The sequence below is a fragment of the Mastigoproctus giganteus genome, chromosome 3 (genome assembly GCF_048544385.1).
Source record: "Mastigoproctus giganteus isolate SK-2022 chromosome 3, ASM4854438v1, whole genome shotgun sequence".
Taxonomy (NCBI): domain Eukaryota; kingdom Metazoa; phylum Arthropoda; class Arachnida; order Uropygi; family Thelyphonidae; genus Mastigoproctus; species Mastigoproctus giganteus.
Genome location: NC_143577.1, coordinates 71,481,781 through 71,503,084, shown reverse-complemented (window position 1 = coordinate 71,503,084; position 21,304 = coordinate 71,481,781). Strand labels below are relative to the sequence as shown.

Here is a 21,304-nt window from a genome sequence, read left to right as displayed (position 1 = left end):
AAATTTAAATATGAATTATACAGATTATTACAAGAGATGGACAGAGTTTAATGTTTTTTTCTCTTGGGAACTATTTAAAATTGTAAAACTGATAAAACTATTTAAAAACCATAAAACTGGTAAACTATTTAAAACTGTAAAACAAACATGGAGTGAAGCATGTAATTTTTGAGTGTTCCACTGGTGTTGTCATCAGAATAAAACAATGAATGTAAATACAGTTTTATGAAAGTTGAGTTTTTAAAAAAAATATGTTGAGTAATGACTCGAAGCAATTAAGCAGAGATTTGTTATAAATAATTTATTCGAAAAAAAGAGTGGCAAAAATTAAATATCATGTAGTTTTCATGGTTGGTTTAAAAAAAAAATCCACTGACCACAGGATAAAAAACACTCCCACAGGGGAATAGCGAAATCTGGAAATAATTACTACCAGTCTTAACAAGTACACAGCATTGCCACTTATATTTGCAAGGGTTCTTTATTTGTGCCCTAAGGCACAAATAAAGAACCCTTGCAAATATAAGTGGCAATGCTGTGTACTTGTTCCAATGTGAGGGCAATGGAACAAGTACACAGCACTTTTTAGAAAATGGATTTCATCTGTGAAGAATCGTCACTCCAAGTAAAGCCCTGCATCTGTTGTTTGTAGTATTCTAATATCAACAGACACAGTTGTGCAATATTCAGAATCTTGCATCACGTGAACAGAATTCTATTTAATTATCAGATGAAATGATGATGAGAGCTATACTATTATAAAGAGCTGATTCAATGTCATAAGTTTCAATATACTATCCATCCCTGTTCCTTCTGAGCCCTAATGTCCCAAACTGTGGATCCATTATAATTTAGGGTAAAATTTTACAGGAAAACACTTTTTGCACAAACTTTTTCAGTAGACACACACTAAGGATGTTTTGTTTTTCACAAATTAAAAAATTAAATTTAGGCAAGCATAATCTTCAAAAAAAGTTTACCTTTTTTCTTCTTGTGGAAAATACTAGATAAAGTAACTTAAACATAAGCAAGAATATATGAAACTATGGACCCTGTACACAGCTTTTATAGTGGCTCTTTAGACAAAGTGATTGATGCTAAACAAAATCCCAGTGGTAAAGCAACAGCCCATGGTTCAATTAGTGTGTCCATATTGTTCATTTCATGTGCTTTTCCTTTTACAGAACTCATTTACTGATTGCAATTCAATGGACATATAGTTACGTTGAAGCACAAAAATTGCAGTTCGTTTTGATGCCAGTTTGCATTCTGCAGTGAACATGTTAAGCAGAGCATTATCCTTTAGATCAAATGCCAAAACACCTAAATGTAATCTGCAAACACAGGATGATGAGAGATATAATATGTAAGCATTGTTGATGAGGTGCAGTTCTACACAAAATGTTCAGTTCTAAAAATATTTCTCATGTTCCAAATGTTAGCATTAGAATGTATAAACACTTCTAGGTAAGCAAACATTTTCTGATCTGCAGAAAAAAAAAAAACATTTTTTCCCATTAGTCACAATTTTCTCCAACTTTACACTTTAATCAGTTTATATATCTGTTTGCATGGTGTCTAACTTTTGTTGAATTTTCAGAAAAGTGCAGAGAAATTTTCAGAAAAGTGCAGAGAACAGGTAAAAAGAACCAAATTATAATTTGCTATGGATGCCAAAATATAAATTGTAATTTGAATCATACCTGCCAGGTATAATTCAAGGTGGGTCTGTGGGGCAAATTAAATTGGGGATATGCAGTGTTTGCACAATCTCTCTAATTTCAAACCAAAAATATATTCACTCGTGTGGTGCCCATTAGAAACCAAACAAAGAGTTAGCCTCTCATATTGTAACGCTAGTCAATCAAAACAAAAACAATATAAAATAGAGAACATAGGTAGAGACAGGTATGAGGGAAAAGTTGATTTCATTCTGAAAATTAAAAAATTATTTATTATGGGGAATGAACACAGTTACATCATTATTAAATTAAACTTAGGAAACACTTGAATCAAGAAATGAATACAGCAAAATAATTAATGCTGTTAATAGGATTATAGGTAAGGCTATTCTGCTCCTATGAATATAACTATCTCTATATCAGAACAGAAATGAATATCAGCAGTGATTCTATATACATTAAGAATCTGCAGGTAAAAGACCCATGGATGTCAGCAATCAGAGTATACTAATGTGGAATCTAATTAAAGACATAACTACTCTCAAGGGTAAAGGCTTTTGCTTTCATAACGGTTACTACTTTCTTGTCTCAGACAGTTTTTAAGTTTTATGCAGCAGCACAAACTGATGATGTTACCAATAGCAAATTCTAAATGGAAACCATTCAGGAAAGTAATCATAGAAGCAACTAGGTTTTTCCTATCAACGAAGAAATACTGTTCAAGGATTAGAAGTAAATGGATGTCGGATGAACAACTGAGATAAGTGGCAGAGAAGAAAAGCGCACGAGATGCACATAAATTATCAGGTGATACAGAAGTCTATGGTAGATATAAATTAGTCTGTAATCAATCACAAAGGAGGTTAGGCAAGCTAAGGCAGATTGTGAGAGGTCTTTGGTGAAGAATACCAAGAAAAGCAGCAAAGACTTCTATTCTTTTATTAACAGTAGAAGGAAGGGGTTGAATCACATGATGTCAATGGGTTAACTGTTGATGACCATACTCAGGTTGCTGACAGATTGAATGCATATTTTGCATCTACATTCACACAAGGAATTCTTTATGGGAAGGGATGTCAGAAGTTTATCCAATTTTAACGGGAGCTATATGACTCTGTGATAAACAAAAGGAAAGTGGAAGAAAAATTGTTGAAACAACATAAAAAAGGCACCTGGGGTGGTAGGATCTATCCAATCATATTAAGGCAGGCAGCAAAGGAGGTGAGCAAGCAATTAGCCAAAACTATGAGTATCCTTGGATTTGGGGGTCCCACGGACTTGAGATGCGCAATTGTATCCCCAATTTACAAGGGGGATCAAAGGGTGACACAGGTAATTACAGACCTGTTAGTTAACATCTGCTCTAGGAAAAAAGAGTTCATTAGTTAAAGAAGTAATGCAGGACCATCTGGACAGGAATGCAATTATACTGCAGTAACAGCATGGATTTGTTAAAGGGCAGCCTTGTCTAACCAATCTAACAGGTTACTATGATGCAGTGACAAAGGAACTGGATGAAAAAGTAATTCTGATATCATAAACTTGGATTTCAGGAAGGCTTTTGATACTGTTCCCCAAAAAAGACTGCTGTATAAACTGGAGCAATGTGGTATTAAAGGCAAGTTACTGTTTTGGATAAAGGGATAGTTAAGTGGAAGACAGAGAATGATTATCAATGGGCACTCTTCTTCATGGACTAATGTTATTAGTGGAATTACCCAGGGTTCAATGCTGGACCCATTGTTGTTTACAATATTTATTAATGATATCGATAATGTTATATCAGGCTTAATATCTAAGTTTGCAGACGATACAAAAGTTGGCAGGGTGGTTAATGACAGTCATCAGGGTGAGCTAATGCGGCAAGAACTAGGAAAATTGGGTTGATGCACTGAGAAATGGCAGTTGAAGTTTAACATTGACAAATTCAAGGTACTGCATATGGATAGAAGTAATCTCAGAGTAAAGTATCAACTGTGTGGAACTACACTCAGGGTAGTAGAAAATAAAAAAAGACCAGGGGGTAACTCTGCAGTCAGATATGAAATTCTATGAGCAGTGGAAAGGTGCTGTCAGGCCAGCTCATGTGATTTTGTCAATGATATACTCAAACTTTGCTAGTAGTGATAAGGAGGTGATTATCCCTTTGTACAAGGTGATTGTTAGGCTGCATCTAGAGTATTGTATACAGGTCTGGAGGCCTCACTTTATGAAGCATGTAGATATGCTGGAACGGGTGCAGAGAAGGGTAACCAGATTGGCGATGGGAACAAAAGGGTTGTCTTACCGAGAAAGGCTTTAGTTCTGCAAATTGCAGCGTCTCAAGACTAGGTACCTGTGGGCAAAGGCACCTCCGTAGCCAGGTGGGAAGAACAGCAGTGAATAGCACACGCTTCTTGATTAGATCGGGGTTTGAGCCCATCACCATCAAATACGGAGGATGCGGAAAGGTCAGGGAATGACCACCGCACATCCCGGAGCAATATGGCCTTAGTTGCTAATACTCCTAAAAACCAAATAACTAACAAACAAACAAACCTGTGGGCAGATCTGATTGAAGTGTTTAAGGCCTTGAATGGACTGAGTAAGATGAATGTTAATGGCATTCTTCCTCTTGATGAGACTACACACACGAGGGAGCATAAATTTAATTTGAAGGATGGTTGCAGGATAGATGTGCAGAAGTTTACCTTCAGCCAGCGAGTGATTGATTGTTGGAACAGTCTTCCATTTGTTGTTGTGAAAGTGAATGGGTAAAGTTTTTTTTTGCTGATGCTATGTAAGCTTGCTTTCTTGCATCATTTGCCACTACAACTACAAATAAAATTTAGAATAGAAAAGAGAAGAATCAAAGAACCCCCCCCCCCCCAGAGGCCAGAATGCATGGCTCCCCCAAAAAGACATTCAGCCAGACTCCAAAGAATCAGAGTTACTAAAATAATAACATAAATATACCACAGTTCTTTTTGTGGTTTTCCAATTTTTCGGATTGGCTGTATAATTTTTTAACATTACATTTTTCGCTTTAGGAAGTGCACAACTAATAGCTGCTTGTGTAACAAGCAAAATATACACTTTAATATCAGATAATAACAACAACAAAAAGCTAAACTCTGTATATGAAAATAAAAGTCTGGAAAGCAAAGTTTACCAATAGCAATAAAACTAGCAGTAAAACGCTGCCTATGGCTCCTGTTTGAGAACACACTTTGCCAAGAATTAATGCCTTTACTAATACATTTTAATATCAAACAAAAATAATAGCAACAGAAAAGCCAAACTCTATACAATGTAAGGGCCTGAGATATATATCTCAAACTACTCTAAGTTTGAGATGTATCTGAAATTTAGAGGAATTTGCTCCCAATGCTTTCAACATACTGCCACTACCAACATTGTCAAAGATATGCTTATTTTCCCCTCATCTAACTTATCGTGATAAAACTGCTATTATCTGTTAGTTTAGGAAAACAGGAATGAATTAATAAAGTTTTATTCCTAATTTGAATTTGAAAGAAGAAAATGTGTTTGCTTGGTAATGCAGTGTTTCCCAAAATTTATAGCTGCCTTTCACTGCAGTTTGCTTTGCCTGCATCATGCTAATGCTGGAACCAACTGAGCAGAAATGCCACTGAATAACGCACTACTTTCCACCAGTATGTAATTATCTCTTGACACAATCCTCAAAAAAACTTCCTTGTACTAGTCACTAGGTCAGATTTCTTTGTCGCTATAGTGATCTGGCTGCTTGATTTATCAAGCTTTGAGATATAACAACTGATCATGCAAGACTTCCCCTTCACAAATCCATGTGATTTCTATTATTCCATTCTTATTAAGGAGGACCTGTTTCATGTCCTTAAATACACACTGCACGATCTGCATTATGTAAAATTAAGTAATTCACATTATTTGAATTATATATAATTTGCACAATTCTAAAAATTACTTTTAAAAAATATTTTGGAAAGCTTCTGTGGCTCTGTTTCCAGGTTTATTATTTGAATATTAATTCAAATTAATATTCACATTAATTTGAAATGTGTCACTTATATCAAAAAATGTTCTCCTAAGAATACAATTTGTGCAAAAAAAGCCTATAAGTACCCATGTTTAAAAAACTTCAGAAGAGGATTCCCACCCCTTCCCAAAATTATGAGAAAATTTGAATAAACAAGTGCTTTGTAGTGCATGGCAGAGGATGTTGCCCAGCTGCGACAGATGTTGTTGGTGAAATCAATCTGAGGTGTAGTGATCTACAGTCTCGCAGGAAATTCATTGAAATTAGTGAAATCATTAGCAAAGTACTTTGACCCATTCTGTAATGGTTTCCTTCAAGATCCATGTGGTGCACCAGTTAAATCAGCAATGATGATGTAACTTTGCTATATGGTTTGGATAGCACACAGGTGGATGACATGACATGTGGCCCTGGAACATTGCATGGACCAACAAGGTTCAATTCAGGCAGTCTAAATACAGGCACTTCCTGACTTACATAATACTTGACTTCCATAAATTCGACTTTATGTAAGTTTTTGCCAGCCGGTGTAAACTTAAAAAAAAGTCGAAATGTATTTTGTATCCCATAGGAATAAATGGAGGTATTGTGAACCCAAAAACACATTCTTTTTTTGGTAATTCATTCCAAGACCTTGGAAGTTGAAATTTTCGCTATATAACTAAGCTATTTATCTCTCTAAAAGGTCGTTTTTATAATGGAGTGCTACCCTTTCATCATTATCATATGTTCCATAAGAATCAGTTTTGAATGGCTTTGTTGATATTTTTCTAAAGAACATTTCTGGAGGTCACAACCATAAAACAATAAAAACAATTTGCACTTCCAGTTTATTGGGCTTTTCTGTTAGTGCATCTAACAATTATAAACGGGTAGTAAACTCGATCTTATTGCATTTGTGATAATCCCGATAACTGGAATTGTGTGGGTTTTTATGTTATTATAGTGAAATGTTTCCCCTTTGCTGAAATCTTCAATCATATAAGAAACATAAATAAATTTTCAGAATCTTCTCTTCATTCCTATTTACTTATTACAATGATGAATGGAAAGCGACCAACAGAAAGCACAAGTGGTGGCAGTAATAGGAAACCAAACAAAATTGATTTAGAAATGAAGATAAAAATGATTAAGAAGTAAGAAGCAGGGCAAAGTTTGTCATCCATTGCATGGGAATTAAGTCTCGCTGCTTCAACAGTTTCAAAGGACATTGCTATTTCAAAGGACAGTGCATGTATAAAAGAACATATTAAAGAATCAACAGTGATCACAAAACAGCGTTCAGGTGCTATATAAAAGATGGAAAAGCTATTAATAACATGAATGGAAAATCAGATTCTGAAGAGTGCCCCTGAGTCTAATGGCCATTCAAGCAAAAGCCACAAGTATTTATGAAGATATTAAGGATAAGTACGGCAAACCCCAAGTCAAGTTCATGGCAAGCAACAGGTTTTATAGGTTCAAGCATCGCACTGGTTTCCACAACATTAAAGTATGCAGTCAAGTCGCCAGTGCCGATTTTGCAGCAGCAGAGAAATTGTGATGTGTTGGAAAAACCCCTTCTAAATTTCCACAGCACTCAAACCTCTGCAGCGCTGTACTTATCAGATGGAGACGTTGATTCTGGCAATGATGCTCGAAAGGTAAAACTTGCTGACATTATACCTTTTTTGTAATTTTATAATTTTGAAATTTTTGTAATTACACACTTGTAATTTTTCCTACGCATGAGATAAAAAAAAAATTGAATAAATAATTCTATTTACATGTTCGTTGAACATTTCTTTTTCGCTTCAATCAAATTCAGCAAGCATAGTTGCGAGTGCTGCATAAGTCGGAAATTCCGACTTATGCAGAGTTCCACGGAATGCAGTCCTTACGTAAGTCGGGGAATGCCTGTACTCATAATTGTTGGATAAGGGAAACATTATTTTCACAGGTTATTGAACTTCCTCTCCACTCCAATGCCCTTTGTCTATTCTATTCTTCCTAACCCATTATAATTTGTTTGTCGTTTTCATCCGTTCAGTCACAGCCGACTTTCGGAGACTTTATGGGAAAGCTGCCTCCATGCTGTCCAGTCTTCAGCAGCTTCTTTCCAGTCCTTCATGCTCATGCCAGTGTTGCTCTTGATGGTGTCGAGCCAGCGTGTTCTTTGCCAACTACTTCTCCTTGTTCCACTGACCTTTCCTAGCATTATCGATTTATTCTTCAGCTAGTTCATAAAGTTTTCTGGTGAAAAATACTGGAATAGGTCACCATGTCTTTCTCCAGTGGTGGCACTATTATATGGTTGTATAGGCCTTTACTAATTAAAACTCAGTCTTTAAAAATCTATATCTTTTCCAATAAGGTGATATCCTCTCCCAAAACCAGACACAACTAATCAATGTAACAAACCTTCCACCTAACTAGTCCCCTGCATCCATAACTGTGAAATTTATTACATTCAGGGATAATCCCCCTTGAACTGGGGACGTACCATCATCAATACCCCGATGGTGAGACTGTAATTGGAATAGTGTTCAGGTTTGGAGGCCACATTTGAGAAAAGATGGCTACCTTGAAAGAGTCCAAAGATAGGACACTTTTCTTTTATTAATATAAGAAAACAGGAAATCTATGAAAAGAAATTACAAAGGTGTGTGTTACAGAGCTTGTAAACAAAATATCTCAGAGGGGATCTGATTGAGATGTATAAGACATTGAGAGGGAGTGAAAATTGAATGACAGTGGAATTTTCACATTGAAATGGGAACACAAAAGCATAAATATAAATTACGTACTAGGGCGAACTAACAAACTGCATCACAGGAAATCAAAATTTAGTGCTGTGGCACTAACCACTGAAATAAATTGCTTCCCTGGGTGACTGAGGTTGATAGTCTGGGGAAATTCCAGGGTTGAAAGAATAAAAGTACCTCTTAGCAGTAGGAAGAGTACACAATAAAAGGAATTGTGTTTGTAAAGACTGCTACACAGCAAAAAAAAAAAAAAAAAAGAGCTTAGATCAGTACAGGTCATTATATGCAAATAAAGCGTAGCTTTTTTGCATCTGATGACCTGTACTGAACTTTTCTAAAAGAAGACAAAATACTGTCAAACTAAGTATTATCTTACTGACTACTGAGAAAATGCCATCTTCAATCGACAACTTATACTTACTGAAAAAGAGGAATGAAATACATAACAGTTTTAAGTTCTGGTTCACACTTATTTTTCTTTTCAGTTCATTTTTGGTTCCTCTCTGACAGTTTTTTTTTTCTCCTCTCAATTACAATTTTCAGTGCAATGGCTTGGTTATGACCAATTTGAAAGTAAAGCTGTATGCAAATTTTAAGAGTATCTATTTACTAATAACAAAAGATTGTATTTTGGTTGTTGCAAATAAGCAAAAAAATTTTTAAATGTTTAAAAATAATAAAGAACAAATACTTAGAAACCTTTATTTTCTAAAAAATTAAAAATAAAGCTTCAATAACTTAGATTATTAGAATAAAAAGATTACCTCTTCAGCATTTCCAGTATTTGAAAGAGAATTTAGTAAAAACATTATCTTGTTTTCCAAGGGTATGGTATCATACACTTGCTGAAAAAAAAAAAAAAAAAAAATTTAAATTAAATATACCAACTAAAAAAAAAATTGTCATAAATAAATAAACATACAAATCAATCAAATCAGGAAAGAATTAGAAAGCATATTGATATACAGTGGATTCCGGTTATTTGGGACAAATCTTAAAGAACAGAACCTAATTGAGAAAATAACCAGGGTTTTCTATGCTTAATTGGGACAACATGCTGCTTAATAGGGGCAGGAGACTGGAGATTATCCACAATTGTCTCTGAGACAATCGTTAACCCTGTCGTAAAGCAAAATAAGTAGGTACTGGTGAGCATGATCACTGTTTAGTGGAATTGGCCACCTTTATAGAAGCGAATTTCGAAAAACCAAATCAAATGATTCAAATGTACTACACTTTCATCGTTATCACATGTTCGGTTATAAAAATCAATTTTGAATGCCTTTGTGATATTTTTCTAAAGCACATTTCTGGAGGTCACTACCATAAAACAATAAAAATAATTTGCACCTTCTGGCTTATTGGGCTTTTCTGCTAGTGCAATCTATTATAAATGGGTAGTAAACTCGATCTTATCGCATTTGCAATAATACCGATAGTTGGAATTCTGTGGGTTTTTACGTTATTATAGTGAAATGTGTTTCTCTTTCCTCTTCAATCATATAAAAAACAAATAAATTTTCAGAATCTTCTCTTCATTCCTATTTTTTCAGCTTCGGGCCATTTACAGAGACAATTGGCGGAGATGGACCCAGGTCCTGGTTTGTTTGTTATTTGGTTTTTAGGAGCATTAGCAACTAAGGCCATATTGCTCCGGGGATATGCGGTGGTCATTCCCTGACCTTTCTGCATCCTCTGTATTTGGTGGTCACGGGCTCGAACCCCTGTCTAATCAAGAAGCGTGTGCTACACACTGCTGCTACTGCCCACCTGGCTACGGAGGCGCCCCAGGTCCTGGAGGCACTACAAAGAGGCCACATACATACATTACCAAAATTAAATGACATGATAATCGGAAGAATATTTTCCACAGGTTAGCAAAATAAAAATAAATTTATGCTTACATGCATACCTTAATTAATACAGTACTGTAATATATACATACTAATTGATATTGCTGTTCACTGACATTTTTTTGGGTTGTAAAATTTAAAATAAAAAAGATAAGCAATCAATAACAAAGAACACCGCACGCACAAAATTGCAACTAACGTGATACGTGCAAGTGAGATATTTTTGTTTTAAATTTTACAACACAAAAAAAGTCAATGAACAGAAATACCAATTAAGAAATATTAATTAAGGTATGTACATAAGTGTAAATTTATTTTTATTTTGCTAACCTGTGGAAAATGTTCTTCCAATTATCACATCATTTAATTTTGTTAATTGGCAATGTATATATGTGGCCTGTTTGTAGCAGCTCCAGGACCTGGTTCCATCTCTGCCAATTGTCTCTGTGTTGACTCTATAAACAGGGCCTGAAATGAGAATTAGTGATGAATATGCTTGTGTTAGTGTGTTTAGTGTGTTGTATCAGGCCTTTTTGCCACCAGAGAGCAGCCAACTGAGCAACTGCTGCCTGTCCCAAGGCATGTGGAGCCGGGCATATTCTATTATCTGTGCCTCAGTAGTGTGCTAAATTCCCGCATCCACTGGAGGTAGTGCAATACCAGTAGAATCCCGTATTCAGGATGCCCAGTCCTGAGTACCAGCAGAAGAAAAATAAAATAAATAAAAATATAAAATAAAATAATAATAAATAAATTTAAAAAAAAAACACCATTGGTTGGCATCTCTGAACAACCTCAGAGATCAAAAGAATAAGTCCAGGATGGCTCATAGGGGACACACGGAACAGCTCAGCAGGGGTTTGTAGAATCACCTAGTGTGGTGAAGCATCTGCATTCTTCTGCTGAAGACAACATTGGTGAAGATTTAAAGGACTTGAAAGTTAGTCTCATTTTCTATTATGGCCTTAAGATTGTCTTCTGAGATGTACTGAACCATGTTTTTAAGCATTGTCCATTGTTCTTTGTAGTTAGGGCAGGATAATAGGATGTGGTTCCATGATTCCTCTTCCCCACAGGAACAATGAGGGTCTGTCACCAGTCTGAATTGGAACAGTTTTGCTTTAAGAGCACCATTTCCTGTTAGGATGTGCTCATTGATGGGTAGAACCAGTGCTTTTTTTTGTGACAGTACAGCGTACCGGCACCTTTATTAACAGTGACGTGTGACATTTGGATGCAGTGCACTTTGAAATTTGTAATATTCCGTAAATTTTTTTCACATGTTTATCTACTATTCAAATAAGCTTAAAATTATTTAACAAAATTTACATTTTTCACTGTCTATTGTTAAGATATTTTCTATATAAAACTGTATAACCATTTTTATAATTCTAAATTACTCAGTCAGACCTCTGTTTAATTATTTTGAATTCCCCTTGGAAGTTACATTTAAAATAGTTTCCGTTGAGCGAGAAAATTTTCATATAGCGAACAGATTAGGAGAGGACGGACTCAGTACGCCCTATTCACATTTCTGGCCTTCAGGCAATTAGTGTTGCTGCGCAAATTAAGAGCTGAAGGGATTACCATTCTACAACTTAGTGGTACCTGGTAAAAACTATCCGACCATCCGTCCCACATACAGAGAAGTCATGCTGGTCTGCAGATCAAGCTGTATTCCCAATGGGCTCTGGTCCACCTTCTACTGCAGTGGTGTCCAAACATTTCCCATACAGGGGCCATATTCAAAAAAATTCAAAGTTAGATTTCTTTAGTGCGTTACATTTTCCATATTTTGTTGCATGTAAAATTGAAAATATTCGAAAATTTTATTAAGTACGATACACAATTACATTTACTGAACAAAACATTTAATGAGATTTTTTTTGATAATTAACAAAATTTAAAATGCTGTTTCAGTTAACTTTCCGGGCGGGCCGTAGGTTGGACACCTTCGTGAATCAACTGTAAGCGCCCCATTTGAGAATTAGGAGAGGGTGATTTTCTTTTATTCCGACAAATAATCATCTCTCCTTTCACGGAAGTGCATTATCCACATTTTTCCATAAATTTTCCCTATCTCTGTTTACATGGTCACAATACCTGAATATTGGGATGACACCGACATTTTCGACAGTTTCAGAAAAAAAAAAAAAAAATTCAAATTTAACAACTAGTGACAATACTGATGACAAGAGACGGAAAATTAGGACAACGAAGGTATTAAACCTTCTAAGCATGAATTGTAGGCATTTGGTGAAAATAAAGTTAGAAAATTGTCAATTAGGTTCCAGTTAAATGCAATTCATGGATTTCGGGGGTACCTAATTGAAAAGATGGTTTCGGAAGAATTGAAGAATTTGATGGATACTCTGAGTACGATACCAATTTCATCGAGTGAATGTGAACGAGGAATTTCACAAATGAATCTGATTGTCAGCTCAACCAGAGTTTCTTTGATGACAAAAACAGTTTCTTCACTACTGTGTCTTAAAATTGTATACACACCACTGACCTTTCGATACAGCAAAATATGTCGATTCGTGGCTGCTTCGGAAATGTCATTCAGCAACCAACACACAAAGAGGAAGAAAAGAAGTCGGCACAGGGTGTCGGATGAAAACTTAATAAAAATTTGGAATATTCTACAAAAACTTTATGCAATTAATTTTACTTATGTTATTTATTTTTACTTATTTTTAGGGGCCATAGTCTAACGAAGAACCCTTAAAATGTCACTCGGTTGTCTGCCTGTCCATCCGTCTGTCACAGCATTGCATCTCTGGAACCACTCAACCTACTGACTAGAAATTTTGCATGGGTTTACACATCAAGTGGGCCAACATAATGCCATATTGATCATTGTTGACAAAAATTTGTCTGAGAAATAAAGGGGGATAAAAATGTTGGTGACAACCTATAGCTACACTGGAAAAAGCTCAACGAGTATGTTTAAAATATTTTTTCCTGTCTCACATTTTCATATCCCCCTCTCTATTTCCGTTGCTAATGGAGCTAAAAATTTAGCTGCATTATTCGATGCTTATCAAGGGAAAACTATTCCGACCGAAATCTATCATTTATTTTTGTGTTAAAATTAAAAAAACAATATTTTATTGCACTTCAATAACGTGTTACTTTGTACTAAGTAACTCTCCTTTTGGTGACAAAAAGGTTGCTAAATAGTTAGTTAATAATTCTATAAAGGTCATTTATAAATTTTGCAACTAGAAGCATTTTTAACTATTTTCAAAGCAGGAGTTGTCCTGGCAAGGGGAGATACTCAGAGAGCCAGTGTTGCGGCGGCGGTGGTGGTGGTGGAGAGGCACCTGCACGGAGTCTTGCACGGCCCTCACCTGCCAGTCACTTCTCCCCCGAGATTTTAATTGCTTCTCCAGGAAGAAGTCAGAGTCGCTTCTCCAGGAAGAAGTCAGAGTCGCTTCTCCCACCCTTGGCATTCACAACAACTGGAAAGGCTCAAATAGACAACGTTTTCGTTATTTCCTAAGTTTTTTCACTTTTTTCAGTTACCATAAAGCTCTCTATTTGAGATACTACACTAATGACCATTCGTGTCATCCTGAGTGCCCAGCACTCAGTAGTTGACTGATTTATTTACTTATTTTATTCACATTTTACTTATTTTTCTATATATACTTGAATAATTAATTTATACTTAATAAACTGTGTTAATATACTAAATTTGTTGTTCTTATTCCAAAAACATTACTACGAAAGTAACAATATCAGGAAAAAAAATTTTTTAGAGTACTTTTCATATCCTTTTAATTTTCAATTTTTCCTGTTGTTGTTATTATTTGGTTTTTAGGAGCATTAGCAACTAAGGCCATATTGCTCAGGGGATATGCAGTGGTCATTCCCTGACCTTTCCGCATCCTCTGTATTTGGTAATTTTTCCTGATAGCAAAGAATGAGTACCGGAACCTATTTTTTTTTACAAAAAAAGCACTGGGTAGAACCATTTGCAATGTGGCTTATTCATGGCAAAGGTGGCATCCGGGATGAAAAGTTGGGTGACCTCTCCAGTGGGACTTTCATCCCATCTAACCAGCCAAAGGGAGAGGAGTTTATTCCATAGGTTTATTTTTTCCTGTTTTATATTTGTAGCAGGATTACAGTCTATTCCAAGGAGTGAAGTTGGTGGGCTTTTTTGAGTTTGTAGATGAAGCCTCAATAAGCTATACAGAGGTTCAGGGGGAGGGCCCCCTGATATAACCTGCAGTGCATTAGTTGAGGTTCTTGGTACTCGATGTGTCACAAGCAGCATGGTTTTTTTGCATGGAAAGGAGTTTGGCTCAAATTCTGCTGTTAGTGACCCTAAAGAACCAGATCCCAGCAGCACAGGAGGCAAATGACAAGAACACAGCTTTGTAGTACAGAGCTATGGTTATTTTGGTGAGTCGCCAGTCCGAACAGGAGATCCTGATGACGGCTGCAGTAAAGACTGGTTTTGTTTAATAAACTGTTCACCTATGGTTGAAAACCGAGCCTGTCATCCAGTATGATGCCAAGGTGTTTAGTTTATGCCACATATAGAATTTGCTTACCGTGAATAAGCACTTTGGGGGGGGGGTCTGCGGTAATCCAACCTGTTTTTGAAGAACATTACCTTTGTTTTTGTGTTTGATATTTTTAATTTATTTGTGAGGGTTCAGCTTACCAGGTCATCCAGGACAATCTTTGCTTGGTCCTCAAGGGTCCTTCTGGATCTTCCTGCAATGCAGATAACCAAGTCGGCTGCATAGGCGAAACTGACGCAGTTGTCAAAGCTGGTGAGCCACTGGTCAAGTACGGAGTTCCAAAGGAGTGGTCCTAACACTGATCTCTATAGGCAACCTCTATTTATGAATTTTGAATGTGACAGGTGTTAGGCAGTGACCTGAATTAATCTGTTACTGAAGTAGGATCTTATGACTTTGTAAGGATATTGATTGCAGTTTGCCAGTCTAAGGGACCTCAGGACACTCTCTCACCAAAGGCACCCTCAAAATCCACAAAGATGGCAATCTCATAGACTGCCATGGAATATGTACAGTATTCTACAAGGGCTGCAATGACATCTTTTGTGGAGGATCCTTTCTAGAAGCCATACTGCGAGTTGGATGAAAGGTTTTGTGAGTTTAGGATAGTTTGAATTCTGGGACCAAACATTCTTTCAAAAAGCTTTCCTAGGTTGGCTAACAGAGAGATTGGGCAGTATGCTCTTGGATCAGTATTCGGCTTTCGTGGTTTCTGAATAATTTTGAGCAGTGCCTGCTTCCAGAAATTGGGGAATATGACTTCCAAGAGGTACTTATTGTAAAGATTTAACAAAACATTAGGGTAGAGCTCATGAAATTGGGTGATGACTGCATTTTCTACCAGGTCAAGGCCTGGACACTTTTTAGGATTCAACTTGGCAACTGCAGCACCTAGTTTAACAGAAATGAAAAGATCAGTGTCCAGGGTACCTTCATAAGTGGCATTGTCCACTCGAATTTGAATTTGATGCATATTGTCAAGTTGGGATCATCTTTGGGAAAGATGTGGTCAATGATTTTCTCAGCTGTTGAGTGCCAGTCATATGTTTCACTGTTTTGATATTGCCCTGTGTTGTATATATCTGGGCAGAAAATTTTGTTCCTACAGAACTTGTATATCAGCCCCCAGCGGTCAGTGTTCCCTGCTTGGGAAACCAATTGTTTCTAAGACCTTAATTTGCAATCTGCAATAGCTTTAGGGTAGATTGTTTGCTTGTTCCTGTACTCTTGCTTGAGAGCATTAACGTCAGGATCAGGCCACTGCCTGCATCATTGAAAGGCTCTCCATGCCACATGCATTTGTTTTCTGAGGTCGTTAAGTTCCTGCTTCCACCAAGGAGTATGAGGTGTGTGGGCTTTCTTTCGTTTTTTGGCAGCATATTCAGTAGCTCTGAAGAGGGATGACCACGTAACAAGCATATTCAGCCACAGAGAGGTTTGTTAAGGTTTGTTGCTTTGAAGTAAAGGTGCAGAGATTCTCTAAATTTAACCCAATTAATGTTTCAGACTGAGAATCTAAGGTCCTCCAGATTGCTGCCATTGTTCTTTAGTGAGCAGCCATGATAGTGAAGGAGATGGCATAGTGGTCACTGTTAAAAATGTCAGTTAGCACTTCCCACTCTGCAATGTGATTAGAAACTGGGAGTGATGTTAAAGTGTGGTCTATGTTGGACTCCCCATGCACGTTGGAGGTGTATGGGTTACCACCTTCATTGTGTACTATCCAGTTGTGGGTCAGAATAATGTCCTCAAGGTAAGTTAATAGTGTACATTTGTGATTTATATCTTTACTTTTAAAGCTTCTGGATAATATTCCTCCTATTTTCACTTATTAGAATTACCATTTAATGAAATTAAAATTCAACTCACAAACATGATGACCAGAGCTTACTAGATATTGTATAGTGAACAGTATTTTATCATGGAGAGATCATTGCAAAGTCATTTGATCGTACAGCGAACCAAGTGGTGGTCCACTGTATTTTTAACTATTTATGTGAAACTTCACATAATTGGGGCAGCCGCTTAATTGGGCCAAAGTGCACTAGGCCCCAATGTGTCCCAAATAACCAGAACCACTGTATTACATATTCAGACAGAATAATCGAACACAAGAATTTTTGTAAATATAATTTATGAATTATTATGAATTTGCATAAGAAACTTAATAAGCAATATTGTATCTTTTTATCATAAATAGGTGTATTTCACATTGAATTACATATCTTTATGTTTGCTCCCATCATGTAATTTGAAACTGAAGTCTGTAAAAAAAAAAAAAAAAAAACGTAAGACAAATACTACAAACACAACTTATTACAATATATAGAGTGATAACCCAGACGTATGGATGTTAACGCATCCATAAGCCAGTCCCAAGACTGGATAAATGGGGAGGGCTGGAGAAAGACATTGTGACATATTCCAGTATTTTTTGTCAGAAAACTTTATAAATGAGCTCAAGAATTTATCAGAGATGATACCTGAAGGTGGACGCTCCAGGCTGGAAAGTATCAAGCATGTTACTGGAGAAGAGCAATGACCTGTTTCTAGTAATGTGGGTATGGATGATGCAATTCGGCTAAAGCCTTCGGGAGGCTTATTTACGGAAGCAGCCCATGATGAAAGGAACAGTTTGCGATGTACAAAAACACAACATTGGCAGATGGAATATTTGGAGTTTGAATCATGGAAGGCTGGATATCATTAAGAGAGAAATGGTTATGACTAAGACTGACATCCTTGGTGTCAGTGAAATAAATTGTACAGGAAATGGTTACTTTCAGTCAGATGATTTTACAGTTTACTACTCTGAGAACGAAAAAATCAGAAGAAACTCTAGACACCAACAACAGACGCCCCTAAGATGAAATGAAACAGTTTTATGCCAAAGCTCAGGATGCACTGAGTCAAACACACAAAAAAAGACATTGTGTATGTTCTTGGAGACTTCAATGCAAAAATAGGAGACAGAGAAGATGAGGCTGTTGGCAGATTTGGTCTGGGGGATAGGAACGAGGCAGGAAACTGCCTGGTACAATTCAGTCGAGAAAGTCAGACGAGATTTCAAACACATGGTTTATCCAACGTAAGCAACGTTTGTATACATGAAATCCTCAAATGGATTGCATCGCAATCAAATTGACTACATTGTGTGCAGCCAAAGATGGAAAAGCTATTTTTTTTCAGTGAAAACATTACCTGGTGCAGACTGCAGCTCGGACCACCAACTGCTAGTAGCCAAAGTGAGGCTCAAATTCTGTAACATCAAAATAAATGCTGCACCAAAGAAATATGACATACATGAAATTTCGTCAATGTACGCAGCAGAGATTCGACTTGTTTAACTACATGGAAAGGCAACTAGATGTACTTTGGGAGGAAATATGAAACATCATCACTGAAACAGCACAGCAATACATCTCATACAAAAAAACATGCAAAATCGAATAAGTGGTTGTCAGAAGAAACCATCAAAATTGCTGAAAAAAAGAAGAAAAGCTAAAGGCTGGTGGAGACAGACGAGACAAGAAGGCAGAATTCCAAAGGGCAGCCAGAAACGACAAGGAAAAATACTGGAACGAATGTTGTAAAGAAATGTTAGATAACAATAAAAGAGAGTACAAGAGATCTTTTCGCACAAATAAAGGTCTGGACATCCTTCACTGCTTATAAGGGTTCAATAAAAGACAAAGATGGAAATGAACTGAATGATCAGCAAGGAATTAGGAAAAGGTGGCAGGAATACATAGAACTGTATGCAAATAAAAACAAACATCAACAGATTGTAGTGAAAGGGCATGATGAACTAGAAGCAGATATTTTAGAGGATTAGTATGGGTGCTATAACAACCACCAAGGATAAAAGCCCCTAAAATTGATGGAATACCAACAAATTAACACTTTTTGCCAATTACAGTTATCACAACTTTGTGCCAGGAGATCTGGAAAAGCAATATGGGGCTAAAAGACTGGAAGAAATCAGTGTTTATTAAAATCCTGAAGAAGGGAGATGCCAAAAATTGCTCAAACTACTGCACAATAGCTTTATATCACGAAAGTAGGATTCTATTGAAAATCATTCAAGCACGATTGTATAGAATCATGGAAACAGAGTTGCCTGATGCCCAAGCTGGTTTCTGCAAAGGAAGAGGTACTCGTGATCACATCGCAAACATCTGTTGGATCATGGAAAAAGCCGCTGAATTTCAGAAAGATGTATACATGTGCTTCATCGACAATACCAAAGCATTTGATTGTGTTGAACGTGAATAATTGTGGAATACTTTGACAGAATTTTGGGGTACAGACACACTTGGATGAGCTAATAAGATTATCGTACACCAAACAAGAAGCAACTTTCAGAACAATATTTGGAGATACAAATTGGTTTGAAATTGAAAAACATGTGCAAAGGGGCTATATCTTATCCCTATTTCTATTTAATTTGTATACAGAATCAATTATGAGAAAATTGTAATTGGATGAGTCAGAAATTGGAGCAAAAATTGTCGGAAGAAACATCAATAATTTAAGATATGCAGATAATACAATTCTGCTTGCAGAAAACAAGGAAGATCTAATACAATTTTTTTTTTTTTTTTTTTTTATGTAAACCCCAAACACAAGAGGTATTAGAACCTATAGTACTTAGTACCGTGCTTGGGTTGGAAGTTGAGAAGACGAAAGAAGATATTTGTTGACATTGGACTTGAACTTCTGTAGACTGTAATTTTCAGGAAATACGTATGAAAGAAGGAAGGTTGTTCCAGAAAACGGCAGTTGAATGAATAAACGAGGAAGATGAAAAGTTGGTTCTGTGAGTTTGAAGTTGGACAGTATATGGATGTTGGCTGGTGGCGGCAAGTGTTTGGACTGTTTTCAAAGAGAGAGCGGGAATTACAGAAGCCAATTCAGAAGAACAGTGTCCATGGAAGTATCTGTAGAAGAGGCATGCAGCAGAAACAGTACGTCTATGAGACAGCGAGTGGAAAGACTCTGTTAGAGATGAATCATTAATTAACCTAACTGCCCTCTTCTGAATGGATACAAGAAGCCTGAGAGAGGTTTTGGGAGCATCACCCCAGATGTGGGAACAATATTCCATGGCAGGGCGGATTTGCGATTCATACAGAGTGAGCAGCTGGTTGGAAGAAAAGTAACGCAGAGAGCTAAAGAGAAAACCAAGTTTTTTAGATGCAGAGGAAGCAATAATTGTAATGTGCTTGTGCCAAGAGAGATTAGAAGTCAGGGTAATCCCCAAAAGAGATATATAATTTTGCCAAGAAATCAGAGTGTCACTAAAGATAAGCATAGGAGCAGAAGAATCCTTTTTGCAAGATATAAGGCAAGACTGAGTTTTGGAAGGGTTGAAATCAACTAAGTTGTCTTTGCTCCACTGGAGAATTACCTGAAGATCTGCAGTTAAGGAATTGGAAGCAGATTTTTGAGAAGTTGAAGCTAATTGAGCAGGGCAAGGTTTCTCAAAATGGAAAGTGGAATGCAATGTGCTATCATCGGCAAAACTATGGATAGGGTTTCCAGTCAATGGAAGGTCATTGATATAAAAGAGGAAAAGAGTGGGGGAAAGAACTGAACTTTGGGGGACACCAGCATTAGTGGAGAAATTAGAAGACAGAGAGCCATCTACCATCACCCTCAGTGAGCGATCAGAGAGAAAACTGGATAACCAATTACTAAAAACAGTTCTCAAACCATAAGATGGAAGTTTGTTTAGAAGACCTTTATGCCAAACACGATCGAAAGCCTTTGAGATATCAAGATGAACTACTTGTGTTTCCCCAAACCTTTCCACTGAAGTAGTCCATAAATCGGTAACATAAGCCAGAATATCATCAGTGGATCAACCAGAATATCACCAAAGAATCCATACTGGCGATCATTGATCAGACAGAAGGTTTCTAGGTAGTTTAAGAGTTGGCAGTTAATTGATTTCTCCATTACTTTAGAAAGAGTAGAAGTAATTACAATGGGATGATAATTGGATGGGAGGGATTTGTCACCCTTTTTAGGAACTGGCTGGATATGAGCAAATTTCCAAGCAGAAGGAAAAAGAAAGTGAAAGTTGGAATAAGAAAGTGAAAAAAGGCGGCAAAGAATAGGAGTAAGTTCAAGAGCACAGGTTTTGAGAACAAGTGGAGAAATACCATCGGGACCTGGAGCTTTCTTAGCATCAAGATTCGTCAAAATCCTTTTGACGGAAGACCACAGGAGACATTGAATGGAGCACGTCGGAAATGGTGGGAGGTGTTTTACTAAGGTCATTAATACACAAGTTGGAAGAAAAATGGGATGCTAGCAGGTCAGCTTTATCCTTGGCTGAAGTGACAACAGAATCATCTGGTTTGGACAGAGATGGGAGCAGAGATGGGCAAAATTTGCGGCCAATAGCTTTGGAAAGAGACCAGAATGCTCGGCTACCATTAGGGCAAGAAGCTGTTGT

At 36.8% G+C, this 21,304-nt stretch overlaps 1 protein-coding gene across 1 annotated transcript in view; it reads right to left on the bottom strand.

Moving 5' to 3' along the window:
- Positions 1–21,304, bottom strand: part of Karybeta3 (karyopherin beta 3) — a 328,330-nt gene that overhangs the window by 284,211 nt on the left and 22,815 nt on the right. Inside the window, exon 2 of the mRNA XM_090369326.1 lies at positions 9,212–9,292. Coding sequence (XP_090225452.1) covers positions 9,212–9,292 — 81 coding nt within the window. The remainder of the gene's footprint in view (positions 1–9,211; positions 9,293–21,304) is intronic.